A 25,299-nucleotide genomic window follows, 5' to 3' on the forward strand; every position below is an offset into this window, starting at 1 on the left:
AGTTCTAGGTTGCTTTTCTCCTTGATTAGTTTCCACCCATTGCTTCTTGTTCTACCCTCAGGTGCTTTGGAGAATAGCTTGACTCCCTCTTCTTTGTGGCAGCCCCTGAGATATTGGAACACCGCTATCATGCTTCCCCTAGTCCTTCTTTTTATTAAACCTGTGTTGAAGTTACCTATTACCTACCTAATTCTCATCACTGATGATGTTACGTAGTAGGGTAATAAAACATCTGCAAGAAAACAACCCAGCTCAGAGAGAACCGAGCACACACACACACACTCTATGAAAGCACCAGGACTTACCTCATGCAAGACAGTCATCTGAGCTTTGGAGATCACCAGTTCTGAATTCTTCTCCCATAACAGCTTCTGCAGCCGAATCAACTCCACATTCTTCTGGATGGCAGCTCTGTTGAGCGAGGGGGGAAAACGTTGGCGTCGCTCAGTGAGTTTTTCCCGCCACAGAAACGCACAACTGAGCCCATTTGTGCAAAATCAATAGCTTGAGAAAAGATTTTTTACTGTAAAAAAGGTAAAGGTTCCCCTCGCGCATGCGTGCTAGTCATTCCCGACTCTAGGGGGCGGTGCTCATCTCCGTTTCAAAGCCGAAGAGGCAGCGCGGTCCGAAGACGTCTCCTTGGTCATGTGGCCGGCACGACTCAAGGGCAAAGGCACACGGAACGCTGTGACCTTCCCACCAAAGGTGGTCCCTGTTTTTCTACTTGCATTTTTTTGGTGCTTTCGAACTGCTAGGTTGGCAGAAGCTGGGACAAGGAACGGGAGCTCGCCCTGTTACACAGCAGCACTAGAGATTCTTATTGACCGGGTACTAAAACTGTGAGGTAAAATAGTTTCAAGGAATGTCCTGCCAACTTAAACTAGCCTGAAGGAATTTGATATTATACAGGTAATCCTCATAACATAACATAACATAACATAGCAACAAAGTTGGAAGGGACCTTGGAGGCCTTCTAGTCCAACCCCCTGCCCAGGCAGGAAACCCTTACACCACTTCAGACAAATGGTTATCCAACATCTTCTTTAAAACTTCCAGTGTTGGAGCATTCACAACTTCTGCAGGCAAGTCATTCCACGGACGCCACCACGGACCTCAATTGAAGCCAGCCTCTCTTCTCCAGGCTGGTGAGATGTTCCCCCAGCAGGGCCTGGGACCGGGGTGGCCAGAAACGGCCCCTCCAGTCCGGGCCGACTGGGAAAAGGCCGCCACTTTCCGCCGCTAGCTCATCACAGCGCCATCTTGGGGCATGAGCTGTCGCCCCAGTTCAGCTCTGCCGTGCAAGCGTGTGCACCTCCCGCTGGCCAGATGGTCTTTGGGTCTCTGCTGCGCATGTGTGGGGCGCATGCAGGGGGGAATGTGCACATGCGTGGAGTGCGTGGAGCATTCCAGCGGTGAAATTCAAATTGTTTTATTACCGGTTCTGTGGGCATGGCTTGGTGGGTGTGGTGTGGCTTGGTGGGCGTGGCAGCGGAAGGATACTGCACAATCTCCATTCCCACCCATTCTATTCTATTCTATTCTATTCTATTCTAATGTTTAAGAAAAGAGAAGGCGAGGAAAACTTGACAGAAAAAAACTCTTTAAGTTTAGCAGAGAACATGATGAAGAAAGGGGCGGGAAGACCCCAAGGGAAGCTGAAGAACAGCTTCCTCACCCTATCTGAACATATTTTCAGATGTTTCGCAGTTCTGTTCTGAAGTCTAATGGGTTGGGAAATATTCCAGTGGTGGTATTCAGCCAGTTCTATCCGGTTCGGGCAAACCGGTAGGGCCGACTGCGGGATGCCCTACCCACCCACGCGGACATCATGACGTCCCATTTTTCCGTGTTTTCGAGGCTCTACGCCTGCGCGGAAGTAAATAGCACCCCTGAAATATTCCATGAAAATACCAGTAGAAGAGAATATTGGAAGCTCAGGGTTGAATTGTGGAGATCTCTGGTGGTCTCTGAGGGTGGTTGTTTTCTTGCAGATGTTTCAACTCCTACCCTCAAAACGACACTATAGAGCACTGCACACCAGAACAACTAGACACAAGAACAGTTTTTCCTCGAAGGCCATCACTCTGCTAAACAAATAATTCCCTCAACACTGTCAAACTATGTACTGAATCTGCACTACTATTAATCTTCTCATCATTCCCATCACCCATTTCCTTCCGCTTATGACTGTATGACTAACTTTGTTGCTTGTATCCTTATGATTTATATTGATATTGATTGTTTCCTGGTTGCTTATTTGTACCCTATGACTATCATTAAGTGTTGTACCTTAGAATGCTTGACGAACGTATCTTTTCTTTTATGTACACCGAGAGCATATGAACCAAAGACAAATTCCTTGTGTGTCCAATCACACTTGGCCAATAAAAATTTCTATTCTATTCTATTACTCAACTAGGTAACATCACCTGTAACAACAACAGAGTTGGATGGGACCTTGGAGGCCTTCTAGTCCAACCCCCCTGCCCAGGTAGGAAACCCTACACCATTTCAGACAGATGGTTATCCAACATTTTCTTTAAAATTTCCAGTGTTGGAGCATTCACAACTTCTGCAGGCAAGTTGTTCCACTCATTAATTGTTCTAACTGTCAGGAAATTTCTCCTTAGTTCTAAGTTGCTTCTCTCCTTGATCAGTTTCCACCCATTGCTTCTTGTTCTACCCTCAGGTGCTTTGGAGAATAGCTTGACTCCCTCTTCTTTGTGGCAGCCCCTGAGATATTGGAACACCGCTATCATGTCTCCCCTAGTCCTTCTTTTTATTAAACCTGTGTTGAAGTTACCTATTACCTACCTAATTCTCATCACTGATGATGTTACGTAGTAGGGTAATAAAACATCTGCAAGAAAACAACCCAGCTCAGAGAGAACTGAGCACACACACACACACTCTATGAAAGCACCAGGACTTACCTCATGCAAGACAGTCATCTGAGCTTTGGAGATCACCAGTTCTGAATTCTTCTCCCATAACAGCTTCTGCAGCCGAATCAACTCCACATTCTTCTGGATGACAGCTCTGTTGAGCAAGGGGGGAAAACGTTGGCGTCGCTCAGTGAGTTTTTCCCGCCACAGAAACGCACAACCGAGCCCATCTGTGCAAAATCAATAGCTTGAGAAAAGATTTGTTACTGTAAAAAAGGTAAAGGTTCCCCTCGCACATACGTGCTAGTCATTCCCGACTCTAGGGAGCGGTGCTCATCTCCGTTTCAAAGCCGAAGAGGCAGCGCTGTCCGAAGATGTCGTCTCTGTGGTCATGTGGCCGGCATGACACAACGCCAAAGGTGCACGGAACGCTGTTACCTTCCCACCAAAGGCGGTCCCTGTTTTTCTACTTGCATTTTTTACGTGCTTTCGAACTGCTAGGTTAGCAGAAGCTGGGACAAGTCATGGGAGCTCGCCCCGTTACACGGCAACACTAGGGATTCTTATTGACCGGGTACTAAAACTGTGAGGTAAAATAGTTTCAAGGAATGTCCTGCCAACTTAAACTAGCCTGAAGGAATTTGACATTATACAGGTAATCCTCATAACATAACATAACATAACATAGCAACAAAGTTGGAAGGGACCTTGGAGGCCTTCTAGTCCAACCCCCTGCCCAGGCAGGAAACCCTACACCACTTCAGACAAATGGTTATCCAATATCTTCTTTAAAACTTCCAGTGTTGGAGCATTCACAACTTCTGCAGGCAAGTCATTCCACTGATTAATTGTTCTAACTGTCAGGAAATTTCTCCTTAGTTCTAGGTTGCTTCTTTCCTTGATCAGTTTCCACCCATTGCTTCTTGTTCTACCCTCAGGTGCTTTGGAGAATAGTTTGACTCCCTCTTCTTTGTGGCAACCCCTGAGCTATTGGAACACAGCTATCATGTCCTTCTTTTCATTAAACTAGACATACCCAGTTCCTGCAACCGTTCTTCATATGTTTTAGCCTCCAGTAACCTCAACAGGATCACAACTGAAAGTTTCCATTGCTAAGTCAGACCGATGTTAAGTGAATTTTGCCCCGTTTTACGACCTTTCTTGCCACCATTGTTAAGCGAATTCACTGCAGTGATTAAGTTAGTAACGTGCTTGTGAAGTCAGTTCCGGCTTCCCCATTGACTTTGCTTGTCCGAAGGTCGCGAAAGGGGGATCGCGTGACCCCGGGACCCTGCAATGGTCGTAAGTATGAAGCAGTTGCCCAGCATCTGAATTTTGATTACCTGATCATGGGGATGCTGCAAAGGTCACAGCTGTGAAAAACAGTCATAATTCACTTTTTTCTGTGCTGCTGTAACTTTGAACGGTCACTAAATGAACTTGGCAACGCCGAAGCGATCTGAATGGCTTCGGTCAGGCCAGCTTCAGAGTTATAAGGTTTCTGTTCTAAGTTGAACTCCTGCATTTCCTCGTTCCGATTCAACAAAATCTTTCATGCCTCCAATTTTTAAACCTCTGCCTATCTTTGAGATGTGAATTTCACTCCACGAAAATCAAACTCCAGAAATGATAATCACGTACAACTTTGAAATTCCGCTTCAGTTGAATTGATCAATGAAAGCAGAAGAAGGATCAAAAACGCCATTAGAAAACAAGGTTTCGGAAGATAATTTACATATAATATTAATCAGAATAATGGAATTATAGAATAGCAAATTGGTAAGGCCACACTTGAAGTACTGCATTCAGTTTTGGTCGCCACGATGTAAAAAGGATGTGGAGACTCTAGAAAGAGTGCAGAGAAGAGCAACGAAGATGATTAGGGGACTGGAGGCTAAAACATATGAAGAACGGTTGCAGGAACTCAGTATGTCTAGTTTAATAAAAAGAAGAACCAAGGGAGACATGATAGCAGTGTTCCAATATCTCAGGGGTTGCCACAAAGAAGAGGTAGTCAGGCTGTTCTCCAAAGCACCTGCTGGCTCCCACGGAAAGGGCTAGCAATCTGGGCGTCCTCTTGGAGGGCCAAATCTGCGAGGGGGGGAATCCCGCAGACCAAGGAGTTGCGCAGATGAGTACATCAGTGTTCAAGAAAGTGACAGATGGCCTGATCTCAGTCAGTCCTGATGGTATCGATGGTATCGCCTTCACCGGGGACTAACTTAGATGACAGGAATTTAAGGGCCCAAAAGATGGAGTAATGACCTGAGTTGGCCGCCATTTCTGTGGCCATCATCCAATCCAGCCACCCAAGCCTCCAAGGGCCCCCAAAAGGGAGAAGCCTCTGCCACCAAAAGATGGAAACCACGGCCTCAGCTACCCCCAGGTCTCAAAGGGGGAGTCCATGGGGGGGCACCATGGGGTCTCATGGGACATGATGTCACCGCCGCCACCGCCGCCGTTGCCAAATGCTGCCGCCGCCGCCACCATCGCCATCACCGTCACCATTCGACAAAACCCACGGGCCACAACTCGCCCCAGCCACACTCTTCCCGGCTGGCTAGATGATTCCAAGGGCTCTGTGGAGTCCGCTGGGTCTTCTGGTGAACGCCATCACCGATGCTGCTGGCAGCGGAATACTGCCGCCGCCACCGCCATCACACATCGAAGCCCAGCTAGGCCTCCGCTCACCCTAAGCCTCATTTAAAGCCAGCCTCTCTCATCCGGGCTGGCAAGATGATTCAAAGAAGATTCTTCCAACTGGGCCAAGCACCAGAGGCCAGAAAGCGGGGCCCCCAGCCCGGGCCAGCTAGGGAAAGGCCGCTGCCGCCACCACCACCAGAACTCCACCACCGCCACCACCATCCCGCGCCGAAACCGAAACGAGGACCACCGCTCACCCTGGACCTCTCTCTTCCGGCAAGATGACTCCTCCAACTCCTCCAGCGCCAAAGGGCCAGAAAACGGCACCCCCAGCCCGGGCCGGCCAGGGAAAGGCTGCTGCCACCGCCGGCAGAAATCCGCCACCACCGCCGCCATCCCAGGCCGAAAACCAGAACGAGGACCACCGCTCACCCTGGACCTCAATTGAAGCCAGCCTCTCTTCTCCAGGCTGGTGAGATGTTCCCCCGGCAGGGCCTGGGACCGGGGTGGCCAGAAACGGCCCCTCCAGTCCGGGCCGACTGGGAAAAGGCCGCCACTTTCCGCCGCTAGCTCATCACAGCGCCATCTTGGGGCATGAGCTGTCGCCCCAGTTCAGCTCTGCCGTGCAAGCATGTGCACCTCCCGCTGGCCAGATGGTCTTTGGGTCTCTGCTGCGCATGTGTGGGGCGCATGCAGGGGGGAATGTGCACATGCGTGGAGTGCGTGGAGCATTCCAGCGGTGAAATTCAAATTGTTTTATTACCAGTTCTGTGGGCATGGCTTGGTGGGTGTGGTGTGGCTTGGTGGGCATGGCAGCGGAAGGATACTGCACAATCTCCATTCCCACCCAACTCCAGGGGGAAGGATATTGCACAATCTCCATTCCCACCCCACTCCAGGGGACATCCAGAGGTGCTATTTGCCGGTTCTCTGAACTACTCAAAATTTCCGCTACCGATTCTCCAGAACCTGTCAGAACCTGCTGGATTTCACCCTTGGTGCATTCATAGGGGCTGTGCACACATTGCATTTTGGGAATGCTTTGGGCACTCGGTCCGGAAAAGGTTAGCCATCACCCTATATCATTTCAGGCAAATGGTTGTCCCATCTCTCCTGTGTTGGAGCACCCACTACCTCTGGAGGCAAGTCGTTTTACAGTTTAATTATTCTAACTATTATAGGTGTAATCCCAGGGGTGGGATTCAGCATTTTTGAGACCGGTTCGGGCAAACCGGATGCTAATTTTACATCTGGGCAGAGAACCGCTTGCTAAAATTTTTGAAACCAACTGTTGTTGTCCGCCAGTAGCTTGCAGAACTGGCAGCAGAGTCGGACAGTGAGGAGGCTGGGGAGGACAATGGGCCAGTCCTGGAGTCAGGGGAAGGTCCAGATGAGGGCTCTGCGTTGGAGGCAGAGATGGGCGCAGGGCCATCTGGGAGCGATGCGCAGACTCTGGAGCAGAGTGGCAGAGTTCCTAGTGCACGCATGAGAAGAGCTGCCAGAAGGCAAGAGCAGCTCAAGCAAAAAGGACAACTTAGGAGTAAGGCCAGAAGATGATTGGCTACTCCCATAAGGCTTAAAAGAGCAGCAACGAGCTGTTGGGTTCTTTGTAGAAAAGCAACATTGATTCCATTGCTTCTTGTCAGCATCTCTGGAAGTTTGTGGGGGTTTTGCCAAGAAAAGCCTTTGGCAGGTTGCCAAAGACAACAAAGGTTGGTGATAAGGCCGAAGGACTGTTTATGAAGAATTGGCTTCGGACTAAGCTGAGAATGAATTAATTCTCAGCTGTTCTAATAAGATAAGTTTGTTCAGGACAGAATTGTGTTTGGTAATCATTACTTGGGCCTCGGTCCCAACACCTACCCCTGTGTAATCCTAGATCAAATCCATTGAGGGAGGCGAGAACCAAACTTTACCGGTATTCCTGCAAGTTTAGATAGCTTTTCTGAGGTTGAATGTATTCCAGATCAATTTCTTTATCAGGTGTGAAACTCAGCAATTCATGATCCTTGTCTAACTCAGCCAGCACCAGACTGTGGGTCCTGAAAGAAGAATCAAAGCAGGAATATACATTTGTTTTTCATGTATTAATAGGAAAGATAAAAAGGATAAAAATATCAAAAACTGACCTTTTTTCTTGCAGGCTAACCTTTTTTTTTTTAAAAAAAATCACACCTTTATTATTTTTATAACTCAAGGTAGCGAAGGTGTTGTGGCTCCAGCCTCCACCCCAGGCCTGGCCCCCTGCCAGAAAGTGACTCAGAGAGTGAGGGGGAAGGGCCGTCAGGGCTCCTCTCTGCATGGCCGGCCTCTCTGGCTCAGCACCAGGAGGCAGAGGCAGGCCAGATGGAGGAGGTGACGAGGCCTCTCTCTCCTGTATCTCCCCCTGCCCAGGCAATGCTTCCAGACCCAGCTGTGGACAATCAGTCCTGGTTAGATCCCCAGTTTCATAGACAAGAGAGGTGGGAACAAGGGGTGGAGCAGGCCTAGAAAGTGCTGAGTCAAGGAGCCACACCCCACAGGGTATAAAGGCAGGAGGGGCTGCTCTACTAGTTTGTGACGGACAAACAAACTGACTGGAGAAAACTTGAGCTGAACTATTTGACTGAGCATTTGGGCTGGATTGCTGTTTGTTCCTGACTTCCTGGTTGCTCCGGTAACATCAGGGAAAACCTTGGTAGACGTTCGCTGGTCTGCTGCCAGAGCTGATAGCTGCTGTGGACTAAATTGCTGGCTAATTGAGTCAGTTCACATGCCTCCCGAACGAAGGTGGGGGGACAGAATAGAAGGTATCTAATATTTCTTCCTTTCTTATTTTCCCCAGAGTAACAGTACTGTATAGTGAGCTCAGTTGAGAGGGAGTGATTGGCTCAAAATCAAACTTGCAGTCTCCTGATGATTGGCTCAAAGACACTCAATTCACTTTCATACCTAAGGCAGGACTAGAACTCACCATATCCTGGTGATTGGTCCAAAGATACCCAGTCAACTTTCATGCCTAAAATGGGACTAGAACTTACAGTCTCCTGGTGATTGCCCAAAGATACCCAGTTGACTTTCATGCTGCAGGACTAGAACTCACCATCTCCTGGTGATTGGCCCAAAGATACCCAGTTGACTTTCATGCTGTCGTGTCCCACTCCTCCGCTGACGGCCGGGTCAGGGAAATCCGAATCAGGTGTGCCTCTGCAGCTCTGCCAAAGTCCTAGCAAAGTCCTCAGGGCAGGCAGGAGACCAGAAAGTGACTTCAGCAAGATATGTTTAGACTTTGCCTGACTCAGAATGCCAGAAAGCAGATCCTTTATATAGGCCATGGAGTGTGGCTCCATGACTCAGCACTTATCCAGGCCTGCCCCTCCCTTCCTTCTGTTGCCTCCGCCTATCAAGTCTTCTGACGCGAAGGTCACTCCAGTCGGCAGCTGTTGGCAATTGACCTCCCTCAGGCTCACATGCTGTGGAGGAGGGGGAGGGGTCTAGTTGCTCCGTTTGCCTGGGCATGGAGCCAGAGCTGGGGGCTGGAGGTATTTCTTCCTCTTCAGCCTGTCTGGGCATGGAGCCAGGGCTGGGGCCAGGAGGCATACTAGAACATTCCTCCGTGTTCGGAAGCAGATAAGAAGACCCCGGCTGAGGTGAGATCGGACGAGACACAACACATGCCTAAGATGGGACTAAAACTAACAGTCTCCTGATGATTGGCTCAAAGACACCCAGTTGACTTTCATGCCGAAGGCAGGACTAGAACTCACCATCTCCTGGTGATTGGCCCAAAGATACCCAGTCAACTTTCATGCCTAAGATGGGACTAGAACTTATAGTCTCTTGATGATTGGCTCAAAGACACCCAGTTGACTTTCATGCCGAAGGCGGGACTAGAACATTTCATGACTAAGGCAGGACTAGAAATCACAGTCTCCCAGTTTTTGACCCACAATCAGCTTTTACTTAAGGTGGGACTCGAACTCACAGTCTTTCGGTTCCTGCTTGCGACCTTTCCAGGACATCATCAGAATATCTGGGAGAGATTGACCTGTCTGTCATTCTTGATACCTGCATCTCTGTCGTTCAAAAAAAGAAACAAAGAGAAAAGGATGGACTGACCGCCATGTCCTTGAATCTCTTTAGACTTCCCCTCATTCGACAAAAGCATAGCATCCATAACAAGTCCACATCATGACTTCCAATCTAGTGCATAATTTAAACCTAAAACCTGTTGTGGCCTGTCAGCCAGTGGCCCCTCCAACAGCCGAATCAGAGGAGGCGGCGGCGTGGGAGTCAGGATCAGCATCAAGGCAACCTGAGAGCTCCGAGGGGGAAGAGGGAACAGAGCTGGCAGAGAGGGAGAGAGAGAGACAGACAGACAGACAGACAGACAGAGAGACAGACAGAGACGGAGACAGAGACAGAGACAGAGGCGGAGCCTGGGCCATCCGTCAACTCTCAGATGGCGAGTCAACAGCCGCCAGAGGTCTGGAGGTGGCTGATGAGGAAGAGGAGGAACAGCTGGGTCCAGTGCCTGATGCACTGATGCGCAGAAGGCAGAGGAGAGGACAGCAGTGGAAATCTATGGGCTGATCCTTGGGACGGAAGCCCCACTGCTGCTAGCAAAGCCTCAAAGGAATCGTTGATTGATGACAGAAGGTTTGTCATGTTTGGGGAGCTGGGTCAGAACAGAACCTTCTCAGTGATGAACGCATCAAGCTCTCCAACCTTCTTACCTTTGTGTGACTTCTTGGGCCCTTGTCTGGGAGAGGTATGTGGCCGACGAAAGCCCGTGTTGACCTTGGCTGTGATGTGGCCATAGGGACAGTGACGGCTGCAGCCCTGCAGTTGTAGCTGTTGCTTGTAGAAGAGCAGGTGACTCCTCAAACGCTGGTTGAGACGTTCCAGTTCCCAAACCCGTTCCTGCATCTCTTCCAGGCCCTCTTCCAAGTCCAGGTTCCGGCCAGAGTTTTGAACGTAGCTGCCGGGTCTCCTGTTCCGGGTTTCCTGTTGTGCTCGATTCAGTCTTGAGAGTTTGGTGCCCATCCTGGAGGAACAGGGAAAGAACATCTAAACTCTTGTCTTCCCAGGGAGTGCTGTTGTTGTAGCAGGACCCTTATAGATTAAGAGAGTTGGAAGGGACCTTGTAGGCAGTGGTGAAATCCAATTTTTTTTTTACTACCGGGAGTGGCTTGGTGAGTGTGGTGGGGGAAGGATACTGCAAAATCCCCATTCCCTCCCCACTCCTGGGGGAAGGATATTGCAAAATCTCCATTCCCACCCCACTCTGGGGCCAGCCAGAGGTGGCATTTGCCGGTTCTCCGGACTATTCAAAATTTCCGCTACCGGTTCTCCGAATTGCTCAAAATTTCCGCTAATGGTTCTCCAGAACCTTTCAGAGCCTGCTGGGTTTCACCCTTACTTGTAGGTCACCTAGTCGAACTCCCCCACCACAACCAGGACACCCTACACCATTTCTGGCCAATGGCAGTCCAATCTCTTCTTGAAAGTCGCAAGTGATGAAGGTCCCACAACTTCCGAAGGCAATTTCTGTTCCACTGGTTGATTGTTCTCACTGTCTGAAAATTTCTCCTTATTTCTAGGTTGGCTCAATCAGTGTCCATCCATTATTCCTTGTCTGGCCTTCAGGTGCCTTGGAAAATAGCTTGATCTCCTTCTCTCTGTGGCAGCCCTTTAAATATTGGAAGACTGCTACCATGTGTCCCCTGGTCCTTCTCTTCACTAGACTAGCCATGCCCAGTTCCTGGAACCGTTCTTCATATGTTTTAGCTTCCAGACCCCTAATCATTCTGGTTGTTCTGCTCTGTACTTTTTCTAGAGTCTCAACATCTTTTTTACATCGTGGCGACCAAAAATGGACGCAGTATTCTAGGTAGGTTGACTCCCTCTTTTTTGTGGGAGCCCCTCAAATACTAGCACACTCTTATCATATCTCCCCCGGTCCTTCTCTTCACTAGACTAGTCATGCCCAGTTCCTGCAACCCAGGGGTAAAATCTAAAAATTTTCCCTACTGGTTTTGTGGGCATGGCTTAATTGGTGGGGGTGGCTTGGTGGTCAGATGACTGGGTGGGCATGGCCAATAAATAATAAAAATAATAAATAAAGTATACAAAACAATAAGAGGTACCAAAAAACCAACTTTCACACTTTACACACACACAACACAACTGACACACACATACACACACACACAATGCCACATACAGCTTTGTGAGATTTTGTGTGTTTGCATAGTTAAACACTACAGAAACACACCAAATCTCAGAAAGCTGCACAGATATTTTATTTTATTATTTTTATTTATTTTTTTAGATCAGGGGTCTCCAACCTTAGTAACTTAGTTTGTGGATTTCAACTCCCAGGGTTCCTCATTCAGCAAAGCAGGCAGTCAAAGCAAGCTTTTTTGTTTTCTTCAGTAGCTGAAGAAAGCATGCCGTTGCCAGCCCGAAAGGAGCAGTAATTAAAGGTAAGTGAGGAGGGGGAATTGGCTGGGCATGGGTGGGGGCTCTTGTAAGTGGGGGCTGTTAAAAAGTGAGTTTAAAAGCCTGTGAGGATCAGGAAACTCCCCTGGGATCACCAGAGGAGGCTTTTAAAACCTCAGGTTTTTTTCTTTTTTCTTTTCCCTTCGGCTGAAGTGGATTTTTTTAAAAAAAACTTTTAAAGGGTTTTGATGATCTCTGTTCAGCCCCGCGATCATCAGAGGTTTTTTTTTTTTTTACTTTTAAAGGCATGTTTCGGCTGAAGAAAAACTTTTAAAAGTAAAAAAAAAACCCTCTGCTGATGGTGCGGCTCAGCAGAGGCAGGGGGCAGGGCCAGGGATTTTTTCTACCGGTCCTCCGAACCAGCAGCTGCCATCGCTACCTAATCGGGCGAGCCAGTGCGAACCGGGAGCATTTCACCCCTGCTGCAACCGTTCTTCATTTTTTTTTTTTATTTGCATTTATATCCCGCCCTTCTCCGAAGACTCAGGGCAGCTTACACTATGTCAAGCAATAGTCTTCATCCATTTGTATATTATATACAAAGTCAACTTATTGCCCCCAACAATCTGGTTCCTCATTTTACCTACCTTATAAAGGATGGAAGGCTGAGTCAACCTTGGGCCTGGTGGGACTTGAACCTGCAATAATTGCAAGCAGCTGCTGTTAATAATAGACTGCGTTAGTCTGTTGAGTCACCAGAGGCCCTTTGTTTTGGTCTCCTTGTTGTTTCTAAAGCAGAAACCTTGTTTGGGTTTCCGCTTTAGGAACTCAACTGTTACCATTGTTTAAGGTTGCAATGGGTGACAAAAGCCAAAGAAGTCCCAACAGTGCTTTTTGTATCCAGAAAATCCAGTTGCCTCTTGAAAAAGCACCTTCTGGGACAACCATGAGCTGGATAATTGAGAATCTCCACAGACAAAAGCCAAAGAATTATGTAGGAAAAGATAAAAGAATTGAGTAACCTGGAACGAATGAAAATAACAGAATAACGGAATTGGAAGGGATCTTGGAGATCTTCTAGTCAGCAACCCATGGCTCTGGAGCCGCATGTGGCTCTTTCATCCCTCTGCTGCGGCTCCCTGTTGCTCAAAATATGTGTCACAACCGCCAATGTGCGACACCCACCGGCACACGATTTATTGAGTTTTTCAACCCCAGTAGGACAACCATGGATAAATCCAAGAAAAGAAAAGTTTCAGAAGAAAACAGAAAGTTTAATTCAACTACATATGCTAGTTTTGTGGCCGCTCAGGAAATAGTCAGGCGTGTGAAGGGTTTTGCGGTGTTTCTTTTCTGTGGGAAACGGCTCCAAATGGGCCTTTGGGTGTTTAAGATTGCCGACCCCTGTTCTAGTCCAATCCGTGTACCATTTCAGACAAATGGTTGTCCAATCTCTTCTTAAAATCCTCCAGGGATGGAGCACCCACAACTTCTGGAGGCAAGTTGTTCCACTGACCAATTGTTCTGTGAGGACATTTCTCCTTTGTTCTAGGTTGCTTCTCTCCATCCGTTGCTTCTTGTCCTGCCTTCAGGTGCTCTGGAGAATAGCTTGACTCCCTCTCCTTTGTGGCCTAACCGCTCAAATATTGGAAGACTGCTATCATGTCACCCCAAGACCTTCTTTTCATTAGACTAGACATACTCAAATATTGCCCCTTGAAATTATTGTCATGTGTTTTTGTGTACCACTCTGTCATATCCCCCTCCCCCTCCAACAACCGGGTCTAGGAAGCCCGTATCAAGTGTGGCAACAAAGCCTCTGCAGCTTGTCAAATTCCTTCGAAGTTTCTCAGGGCAGGCAGGAGTCTCTCAGGGCAGGCAGGCAAGTTGTGACTTCAGCAATAGCAGCAAACTAGATGAGACTTTGCTTGACTCAAGGTTGGAATGCCAAAAGCAGGTCCTTTATATAGGCTGTGGGGTGTGGCTCCATGATTCAGCATTTATCCAGGCCTGCCCCTCCCTTCCTTCTGCTGGCGTCGCCTCTCAGATCTCCGGAAGCGAGGATCCTCCCACTTTGAATTCTCTTCAGCTAGATCTGCTATCAGTAATTCCAGCACGTGGCTGGCTTCCTGCTCACATGCTGTAGGAGTGAGGTTTATCAGGTTTGTTTGTTCATTCCTGAAATCCTCTCCGGGCATGGGGCCAGGGCCGGGGGCTGGAGGCATGACAGGCCGTTCATCTTCATTATCAGACTCGGAGTCTCATAACAGGCCCGGGTGTAGATGGGAGGGGCCCGGCTGAGGAGAGGAGGGAGGACGAGGCACAACACACTCTAAACAACGTGAGTTTCCCATTTCTCATCATCAAAATATGTCTTTTAATCGTCTTGGAACTGAACACCTTCCTCCTTTCCTTAGTTGTTAACTTCCTTACAGAGGTGAAATCCAACGGGTTCTGGAGAACTGGTAGCGGAAATTTTGAGCAGTTCGGAGAACTGGTAGCGGAAATTTTGCGTAGTTCGGAGAACCGGCAAATACCACCTCTGGCTGGCCCCAGAGTGGGAGGGAATGGGGATTTTGCGGCATCGTTCTCCTGCCATACCCACCAAGCCATGCCCACCAAGCCACACCACGCCCACCAAGCCATGCCCACAGAACCAGTAGTAAAAAAATTTGGATTTCACCACTGCTTCCTTAAATGTCAATGCTACATTGCAATTCTAGCGTCCTAAGAGGTCATTATTTTTTTTTTATTTTTTTTTTTTAATTTGAATTTATATCGCGCCCTTCTCTGAAGACTCAGGGCGGCTTACATTGTGTTAAGCAATTAAAGCTATAAGTGCAGTGAATATGACTGCAACATCTTCCCCCACTTGCAAAAGAGCTATTTAACATCTGTCATTCATTTTTTTTTTTTGAAAAAGTTTTAAAAAACAAAAACATTTTCCCCCCTTTTCCCCTCCTCCCAAAACCCTTCCCCTCCTCCCCGGCTTCCGGTCAATGGAAGGTATTGTTATACATAAACCAAACATAGAGTAAAATTTTCCCTTCTAATCCAATTAACCTCATCCAAATATTTTCATCTCCCAACCCCCTCCCCATTACATAAAATAATACTTCCTAATTATTCAAAGGCAATCTGATATTTCTTAATCTGATATCTGTTTTGTAAATAATCAATCCATTTTTTCCATTCAATTAAATATCTTTCCTGCGTATTGTCTTTTTAAAAAGCTGAGATTTTGGCCATCTCAGCCAAACTAATGACTTTCAGTATCCATTCTTCTATTGTAGGTACCTCTTCTTTCTTCCAGTATTGTCCAATCAACAGTCTTGCTGCTGTTATTAAATTCAGAATCAATTTAGTCTCAATCCCTGTACAATCCGTTATAATTCCCAAAAGGAAAAATTGCGGCAGGAACTTTATCTTCTTCTTCATTCATTTTTTTTAATGCTTAAAATGTGCCATTGTCAAGAGGTCCCCAAAAGGTGTTTTTTTCAGGAGGCAACTGGACTGTCTGGTTTTTCTTTTTGAAGACATTTCACTTCTCATCCAAGAAGCTTCTTCAGCTCTGACCAGATGGTGGGGAATGGAAGGATTGACATTCCTTGCAGACAGCTGATCATTTGCACCCTTTTTAGAGAGTCATTGAAGCACCTGGAGGTTGATCTGTGCCCTCAGGGTCACCTGAGTGGTGCCAATGGTTCCTGTAGTCTGCAATTTTTTCCTCTGGAAATCTGTTCCTACTCCCACACCGTTCAGAAGGCGTTCACCCCAAACTGGATAGCTACCCTTCGAATGGCATGGGATTATGAACGGATTTCCAGAGAAAAAATTGCAAACTTCAGGAACCATTGGCACTACTCAGGTTACCCCGACGACACAGATCAACCTCCAAGTGGCCTCAACGACTCTCTAAAAATGATGCAAATGACCAGCTGTCTGCAAGGAGTATCAATCCTTCCGTTCCCCACCATCCGGTCAAAGCTGAAGAAGCTTCTTGGATGAGAAGCGAAATGTCTTGAAAGAAAAATCAAGGAAGTCCAGTTGCCTCTTGAAAAAGCAACTTTGGGACTCCAAGTGGCCTCAATGACCATCTAAAAGGATGCAAATGACCAGCTGTCTACAAGGAGTATAAAACCTTCCATTCTCCGCCATCCAGTCAGAGCTGAAGAAGCTTCTTGGGTGAGAAGCAAAACGTCTTCGAAGAAAAAAACAAGGCATTAAGAGTTGTAAACCTAATCTTGTGTAGCTTCTTCTCCAGAAAGATTACACTACTAATCAGAGCAAACAAAACATTTGCTAGACCAATTCTCGATTACAGCTCATCTGTCTGGAACCCACACTGCATATCGGACATTAATACAATTGACCATGTCCAGAAATATTTCACAGGAAGAGTCCTCCACTCCTCTGCTCACAACAAAATACCTTATGCCACCAGACTTGAAATTTTGAACTACGCCACCTTCGGTATGATCTAAGCATAGCTCATAAAATCAGCTGCTACAATGTCCTTCCTGTCGAAGACTATTTCAGCTTCAACCACAACGATACACGAGCACACAATAGATTCAAACTTAAAGTGAACTGCTCCGATCACGATTGCAGAAAATATGACTTCAGTAACAGAGTTGTTAATGCCTGGAATGCACTACCAGACTCTGTGGTCTCATCCCAAACCCCCCAAAATTTTAAACCTTAAACTGTCTACTGTTGACCTCACCCAATTCCTAAGAGGTCTGTAATGGGCGTGCATAAGAGCACCAGCGTGCCTACAGTCCCTGTCTTAATGTTCCCTTTGGTTGTATTCAATTTGTGTGTTTATTTCATGCTTGTACTTATATATATACTGTTTAGTATGTGTTTGACTAAATAAATAAATAAATAAATAAATAAATAAATAAATAAATAAATAAATAAATAAATAAATAAATGTCCAGTTGCCTCCTGACAGAAAGCATCTTTGGGACCACAAACGAAGCAATGACCATACCGTAAACGATTGCGTCCCTTAAGTCTATCAGAAAGATCCCCAAGCTTTTATCCAATGGATAACCACATTTAATAAATTCACATGTTACCTTTTGATCTTGCTCTCCTGCTTTTGAGTTAGCTCTTTGAGCAGCAAATGTTCATCACGAAGACGTAGAAAATTGTCGGCCAACTCTGCCCGGCTCACTCGGTTGATCTGGTGACGAGTCTTCGCTAACAAGCTCGATCCTGGACAAGGAAAGAAAGACAAGGCGAGAATGACATCAACACTGGGCTGGAAAGGGGAAGAAATGTAAAATTAGGGAGTATCCGCACCTCTGTAACTGTCTGGTTCGGTTCTGCAACCCAACAAGACAGACCCAGACTTCAGAGGAGAATTAGAACCAAAGGAAAAAAAACCATGGCTACCAACCTGCCTTCCATGGAGGACCTGCATACTGCAGGAGTCAAAAAGAGGGCCGTGAAAATATTTACAGATCCCTCACATCCTGGACATAAACTGTTTCAACTTCTACCCTCAAAACAACACTACAGAGCACTGCACAACAGAACTAGACACAAGAACAGTTTTTCCCCGAACGCCATCACTCTGCTAAACAAATAATTCCCTCAATACTGTCAAACTATTTACTAAATATGCACCACTATTAATCTTCTCATCGTCCCCATCACCCATCTCCTTCCACTTATGATTGTATGACTGTAACTTTGTTGCTTGTATCCTTAACAATTTATATTGATATTGTTTCCTGATTGCTTATTTGTTCCCTCTGACTATCATTAAGTGTTGTACCTTATGATTCTTGATGAACGTATCTTTTCTTTTATGTACGCTGAGAGCATATGCACCAAAGACAAATTCCTTCTGTGCCCAATCACACTTGGCCGATAAAAAATTCTATTCTATTCTATTCTATTCTATTCTATTCTATTCTATTCTATTCTATTCTATTCTATTCTGGCATTTCCTCCTTAGCTCGCTTAGAAACAAATCGTGATTTCTCCAAGTATATAAATTCCTATTCTTGTTTCTCACTGGATTTATCTGAACTCTGGTTGCATAAGATGGATCCACCCACTGAGTCTGTCCGTGGATCAAGAAGGTTGGCTTTTAATTAAGAACTCTTCATTGCCCACCTTTCTTTTGGATTTTCAGCCTTTCAGGTTTGGCAGGGATCAGGGCTGAAGAAGGCACACCTAGACCAAGAAGATGTGAAGAGAGAACCTTGAGTGAATGAACTATTGCCATATAATGAGATCTATCTATCTGTCTATCTATCTGTCTATCAATCTATCTATCATCTATCTATCTCATTTATCTCTCATCTCTGTGTCTGTCTGTCTGTCTGTCTGTCTGTCTGTCTATCTATCTATCTACCTATCTATCGTCTATATCATTTATCTCTCATCTCTGTCTCTTTCTATCATCTATCTATCTGTCTATCTATCTGTCTATCAATCTGTCTATCTATCTGTCTATCAATCTATCTATCTATCATCTATCTTTTATCTCTCATGTCTGTGTCTATCTGTCTGTCTCTGTCTGTCTATCTACCTATCTATCATCTCTATCATTTATCTCTCATCTCTGTCTCTCTCTATCATCCATCTATCTATCTATCTATCTATCTATCTATCTATCTATCTATCTATCTCATTTATCTCTCATCTCTGTGTCTGTCTGTCTGTCTGTCTGTCTGTCTGTCTGTCTATCTATCTTTCGCTATAGACAAATTCCTTGTGTGTCCAATCACACTTGGCCAATAAAAAAATCTATTCCTATTCTATCTATCTATCATCTATATCATTTATCTCTCATCTCTGTCTCTATCATCTATCTACCTACTTATCATCCATCTATCTATCTATCTATCTATCTATCTATCTATCTATCTATCTATCTATCTATCTATCTATCTATCTATCTCTATCATCTCTATCATTTACCTCTCATCTCTGTATCTATCTATCTATCTATCTATCTATCTATCTATCTATCTATCTATCTATGATCTATATAATTTATCTCTCGTCTATCTATCTATCTATCTATCTATCTATCTATCTATCTATCTATCTATCTATCTATCTAATTTATCTCTCATCTCTGTCTCTGTCTATCTATATCTATCTATCTATCTATCTATCTATCTATCTATCTATCATCTATCATCTATCTTCTATGTCATTTATCTCTCATCTCTGTCTTTCTGTCTTTCTGCCTATCATCTATCTATTTATCATCTATCTATCATCTATCTATCTCATTTATCTCTCATCTGTCTGTCTATCTATCCATCCATCCATGCATCCATGCATCTATCTTATATACATGCTCATCTGACATATATGATTCTGAATACAGTTCAATAAATACTTCAAGAGATTTTCATCAAAATAGTGCAGCATTCTCCCGCAAAGATTGCCTATAAATTGCTGTCTGTTATTCCCCTGTGGTTCCTGTATAAAGGTCAGGTTGAGACTTGGACACATGGGGAAATCAGAATGGCTTTGCCGCCTTCCTTACCAAATAAGTCCTTATGAAGGCAAAGACTAGCAGCAAAAATTTGAAGCAGTTTCACAGCCACTCGGGTCACATTGAATGGGACATAAAGAAGTCGGAGATAAGCCAGGTTTCAGTGTTTTGCAGAGGAGGCACCTCCGCTTCAGAGATTCAATGTCAATTCATAAAGTCGGTATGGAATTGCATTACATTTACCTGGATGGTACTTTTCAACTTGCCTTGAGAAAGTAGCTAGATCAGTGGTTCTCAATCTTTATAGTGCTGCGACCCCTTTAATACAATTCCCCACAATGTGGTGACCCCTTTAATACAATTCCCCACGATGTGGCGACCCCAACCATAAAATTATTTTCATTTTGAATTTATCGCGCCTGAAGCCGTATTGGCTAGCGATCTGAACTGCTTGCGATTGCCTTGAGGACGGAGGCATTAAAGCGGAGACTCCTCCCCTATTAAGTTTATCGCGCCTGAAGCCAGATTAGGCTAGGGATTGGGAGTGATTGCAGCTGGCTTGAGAGGGAGACATCAGAGCAAAGATTTCTCTCTTTTTTAATTCATTGCGCCTGAAGCCGAATTCGGCTAGCGATTTGAAGAGCCTGCAGCTGGCTTGTGGAGTCAACCATTGGAGCGCGATTCTTCGACTCGCAAGTATACTTCCCATATTTCTGATGGTCTTAGGCGACCCCTGGCAAATCGTCATTCGACCCCCAACGGGGTCCCGACCCACAGGTTGAGAACCGCTGAGCTAGATCCTTTACCTGTTACAATCAGTTCTACAAGTAAATGATATTATGGTTGACATATTGTCATCTCAGCAGGTGGCAGCATGAAACCAGCTTTGGCTGATCCATGGAAAAGCTAAGCAGGGTCAGACGTGACCCCGTACATGAATAGGAGACCACCAAGAAATTCCAAGCCAATAGAGACTTCATAAAACATCCCAAATCAGCTCTGTTGATTTCAGCTCTCTTGCAGGAATAGAATAGAATGGAATAGAGTAGAATAGAATAGAATAGAATAGAACAGGAATAGGAATAGGAATAGGAATGGAATGGAATAGAATAGAATAGAATAGAATAGAATAGAATAGAATAGAATAGAATAGAATAGAATAGAATAGAATAGAATAGAATAACAGAGTTGGAAGGGACCTTGGAGGTCTTCTAGTCCAACCTCCAGCTTAGGCAGGAAACCCTACACCACTTCAGACAAATTGTTATCCAACATCTTCTTAAAAACTTCCAGTATTGGAACATTCACAACTTCTGGAGGCAAGTCGTTTCACTGATTAATTGTTCTGTCTGTCAGGAAATTTCTCCTTAGTTCTAAGTTGCTTCTCTCCTTAATTAGTTTCCACCCTTTGCTTCTTATTCTACCATCAGGTGCTTTGGAGAATAGCTTGACTCCCTCTTCTTTGTGGCAGCCCCTGATATATTGGAACACTGCTATCATGTCTCCCCTAGTCCTTCTTTTCATTAAACTAGACATCCCTGGTTCCAGCAACCGTTCTTCATATGTTTTAGCCTCCAGTCCGCTAATCATCTTTGTTGCTCTTCTCTGCGCTCTTTCTAGAGTCTCAGCATCTTTTTTACATTGTGGCGACCAAAACTGGATGCAGTATTCCAAGCGTGGCCTTACAACAACACAAATCTTCTCAATGAGCCGCTAGGAGTCCTGCTCAGTTTAAAGAAGGCTCGGTGTCTGACTCTTGGGTTTCAAAGCTAATAGCCACATGACTGGGATCCTGTGTAGACAAGCAAGAAATTAAGGATCATCCCCCCCCCCCAATTCTGGAATCCCAAACTGGCTCGGCATTGCTGTTCCAGACACCACGAGAATACCAGCATCGAACTCTTAACTGTCATGCATTGGAGTCTGAATCTGCGATGGAAGACGAACAGCTGACAGAGAGTGAGAGAGTGGCTCCGTTAGCCATGGAAGAACCTGGGGAAGGGCAAAGTCAGGCTGGGCAGAGCAGGGGAGAGGTAGAGCAAGGGAGAGAGGGTTCCGATGAAGACCACGGCCCACCCCGTCCGCACCCTAGGGCGCGCAGGGAAGAACGCAGAAGAGAGCTACGTGGGTTGCGTGGCTTACGAGGAAGGAAAGGACCCCGATTCCCTTCAACAAGGCACACCTGGGGATGGAGTTTAAAGGAGAGGCATTTTGTCCCGTTTGTTGGGAACAAACACTGAATTACTCTGGGGTTGAGAGTTGTGGCCTGCATTCCTGGCATCCTCCCTCCTGGCTGTTGGAATTACTGCCGTGCTACTGAGTGCCTAGCTTGTCTTGCTGGGATTATTCTTCCCGTCTGGGCCTCATTATCTTGCCCTGCTGCAGTGATTGATTGCAGCCATTCTACAATCTACATTCTCACAATGTTTAGACTAGAGTACCTGCAGGTTTGTGGGAGAGCTTTTCTCCAGGCCGTGAAAGGGACGTTGGGGGCAGAGTTGGTGCCAATAAAGGGATTCATACCGGTTGTCCGGCTGTGTTGTCTTCGTGCCACCCCTCTCCCTCCCACCCGGTCATCACACTAACCTTGAAGGGCTGCTAGTATTGAGGGTTTCTGATCCATCTCTTGCACAGTCAGGTTTCCTGCAATTTCACCCAGCAAAACCGACATGGCTTGGGACAGATGAGAAGTGGCTGCAGTAAAGACAAAACAACAAAAAGGCTAAAGGACAAGCAAACAAACATTATTAGCCGGGGGGGTGAAATCTAAATTTCTTTTCTACGGGTTCTGTGAGCGTGGCTTGGTGGGGGTCATGTGACTGGGTGGGCGTGGCTATGTAACCCTGTGACTGAGGGATCAAAAGACAGAAACTCACTAACAATGTCCTGCTGGAGCAGGGTTGGATTAGATGACCTCCAGGTCCCTTCCAGCCCTGGATTATCCTCTAAAGCTGCATCTAGTGCCAGGTTTGTAGTCCTCCTCCCTCTCCTTTTTCCTTCCTTCCTTCCCTCCTTCCTTCCCTCCTTCCTCCCTCTTTCTTTCTTTCTTTCTTTCTTTCTTTCTTTCTTTCTCTCTCTCTCTCTCTCTCTCTCTTTCTCTCTCAAAAACAAACCCCCCCAGCCCCCAATATTTTTGCCATTTTTTGCCTACACCCAGAGGTGGGTTTCAGCAGGTTCTGCCCAGTTCTGGAGAACCGGTAGCGGAAATTTTGAGTAGTTCAGAGAACCGGTAGTAAAAATTCTGACTGGCCCCGTCCCCATCTATTCTCTGCCTCCCAAGTCCCAGCTGATCAGGAGGAATTGGGGATTTTGCAGTAACCTTCCCCTGGATTGGGGAGGGAATGGAGATTTTACAGTATCCTTCCCCTGCCACACTCACCAAGCCATGCCATGCGCACCAAGCCACACCCACAGAACCGGTAGTAAAAAATTTGAAACCCACCACTGCCTACACCCTCCATTTTTTGTCTAGCAGGCTTCAGCGGTGATCGTCAGAGCCTTTTTTTTTTACCTTTTAAAAGCATTTTTTTACAACCTATTTGGTCCAAGAGGTTGTAAAAAAAAAATGCTTTTAAAAGTTTTTTTAAAAAAGGCTCTGATGATCACGTGGCTCAGCTGGGTATGAGTGGGAGGGGAGGGGGGCAGGGATTTTTGCTACCGGGTTCTCCGAACCTCCTGCCGCACCATCGCTACCGGCTCAGCCGATCCGGTCCAAACCGGAAGCATTTCACCCCTGTTATTAGCCCAACAATAACATCTCTGCGAGAAACGGAATTTGGAAATTTGTATTTATTCCCAAGCTCCCGTTGATGGATCGTTTATTCCATAGTGTTCGTGTATCCCGGGGCATATCTAGATCACATGCCAAAACAATTAGACACAGAGACAGTTTTTCTCCTATCTATCACTCTGCTGAACACCTAATTACCACAGTGCTGTCTGATGTCTAAATATATTTACCCACGCAGTGTGGCAGAAAACGAGGTGGCTGGATGGAGTCACTGAAGCAGTAGGCATGAGTTTAAATGGACTCCAGAGGATGTTAGAGGACAGGAAGGCCTGGAGGAACGTTTTCCATGGAGTCGCAATGGGTCGGACACGACTTTGCAACTAACAACAACAAATTTGTTCCTCTACTTTCTCTTATTGGCATCATTATCATGACGATTGTTACTTTGATATTATGATTTGTAGGAAGTTAAAACCCACCCCTCTCCTAGAAAAATGAAATATTTTAGAAAGGGCAGAATATTTCCCCTAAAATAGGCTCAGACTGCTAATGCAGTCTGTTATTAACAGCAGCTGCCCGCAATTACTGCAGATTCAAGTCCCACCAGGCCCAAGGTTGACTCAGCCTTCCATCCTTTATAAGGTAGGTAAAATGAGGGCCCAGATTGTTGGGGGCAATAAGTTGACTTTGTATATAAATATACAAATAGGATGAAGACTATTGCTAACATAGTGTAAGCCGCCTTGAGTCTTCGGAGAAGGGCGGGATATAAATGCAAAAAAAAAAAAGGGAGGCAGAAACTCAAACACCTCCCCACCTTTGTTAATGGACCATTAAGGCCTGAGCCAGTCCATTCTACATAACAAAGTTCTACCTCCTTCAGGTACAGCCATTTAATCGCCCTTCATTGCATCACCCAGCAAGATTCAACCAAACTTCGCACGCAGACAACCTACAAAGCTAGCCATGACCTCTGATAGCAACCAATCAGGATACTCTTCCTGTGCCCCAGGAAGTTCAAAGCCAGAGAGGGTATAAAACCCGGGGACTCTCGGCATCACTTCCCTTTTTTTTTGGCCAAGATCTCCAAAGCATGTGACCCTGTTCATCAAGAAACCTTCTTTCCAAGCAACTTCCATGAATCCGGTGCCTTTTCCCCCCCACTTGGAACTGAACCCAGAAGGGTATTTCTTCAAATAGATTATTATTACTTTGTTGATTTGCATGTACACTGAGAGCTTATGCACCGGAGACAAATTCCTTGTGTGTATATATCACACGGCTGATAAATTATTCTATTCTATTTTATTCTATTCTATTCTATTCTATTCTATCCTATCCTACCCTACCCTACCCTACCCTACCCTACCCTATCCTATCCTATCCCTTGTTATTCTATTCTATTCTATTCTATTCTATTCTATTCTATTCTATTCTATTCTATTCTATTCTATTCTATCCTATCCCTTCCTATTCTATTCTATTCTATTCTATTCTATTCTATTCTATTCTATTCTATCCTATCCTATCCTATCCTATCCTATTCATTTTCTATATCCTATCCTATCCTATCCTATTCATTTTCTATATCCTATCCTATCCTATTCATTTTCTATATCCTATCCTATCCTATCCTATCCTATCCTATCCTATCCTATTCATTTTCTATATCCTATCCTATCCTATCATATTCATTTTCTATATCCTATCCTATCCTATCCTATCCCTTCCTATTCTATTCTATTCTATTCTATTCTATTCTATTCTATTCTATTCTATTCTATTCTATTCTATCCTATCCTATCCTATCCTATCCTATTCATTTTCTATATCCTATCCTATCCTATTCATTTTCTATATCCTATCCTATCCTATCCTATCCTATCCTATCCCTTCCTATTCTATTCTATTCTATCCTATCCTATCCTATTCATTTTCTATATCCTATCCTATTCATTTTCTATATCCTATCCTATCCTATCCTATCCTATCCTATCCTATCCCTTCCTATCCTATCCTATCCTATCCTATCCTATCCTATCCTATTCATTTTCTATATCCTATCCTATCCTATCCTATCCTATCCTATCCTATCCTATCCTATCCTATCCTATCCTATCCTATCCCTTCCTATTCTATTCTATTCT

The 25,299-nt window shown here is 45.4% G+C and overlaps 1 protein-coding gene across 1 annotated transcript in view; it reads right to left on the reverse strand.

Annotated features, from left to right (window-relative positions):
* Positions 1-7,440: 7,440 nt before the first annotated feature.
* The window catches only part of LOC131197903 (protein fantom-like), a 44,479-nt gene continuing 26,620 nt past the window's right edge, over positions 7,441-25,299 (reverse strand). Inside the window, exons 2-7 of the mRNA XM_058182405.1 lie at positions 22,009-22,116; positions 18,084-18,143; positions 17,036-17,174; positions 10,244-10,554; positions 9,493-9,583; positions 7,441-7,570 (exon numbers count right to left, since the gene is read on the reverse strand). Coding sequence (XP_058038388.1) covers positions 7,441-7,570; positions 9,493-9,583; positions 10,244-10,554; positions 17,036-17,174; positions 18,084-18,143; positions 22,009-22,116 — 839 coding nt within the window. The remainder of the gene's footprint in view (positions 7,571-9,492; positions 9,584-10,243; positions 10,555-17,035; positions 17,175-18,083; positions 18,144-22,008; positions 22,117-25,299) is intronic.

Source organism: Ahaetulla prasina, chromosome 4, assembly GCF_028640845.1.
Source record: "Ahaetulla prasina isolate Xishuangbanna chromosome 4, ASM2864084v1, whole genome shotgun sequence".
Classification (NCBI taxonomy): Eukaryota; Metazoa; Chordata; class Lepidosauria; order Squamata; family Colubridae; genus Ahaetulla; species Ahaetulla prasina.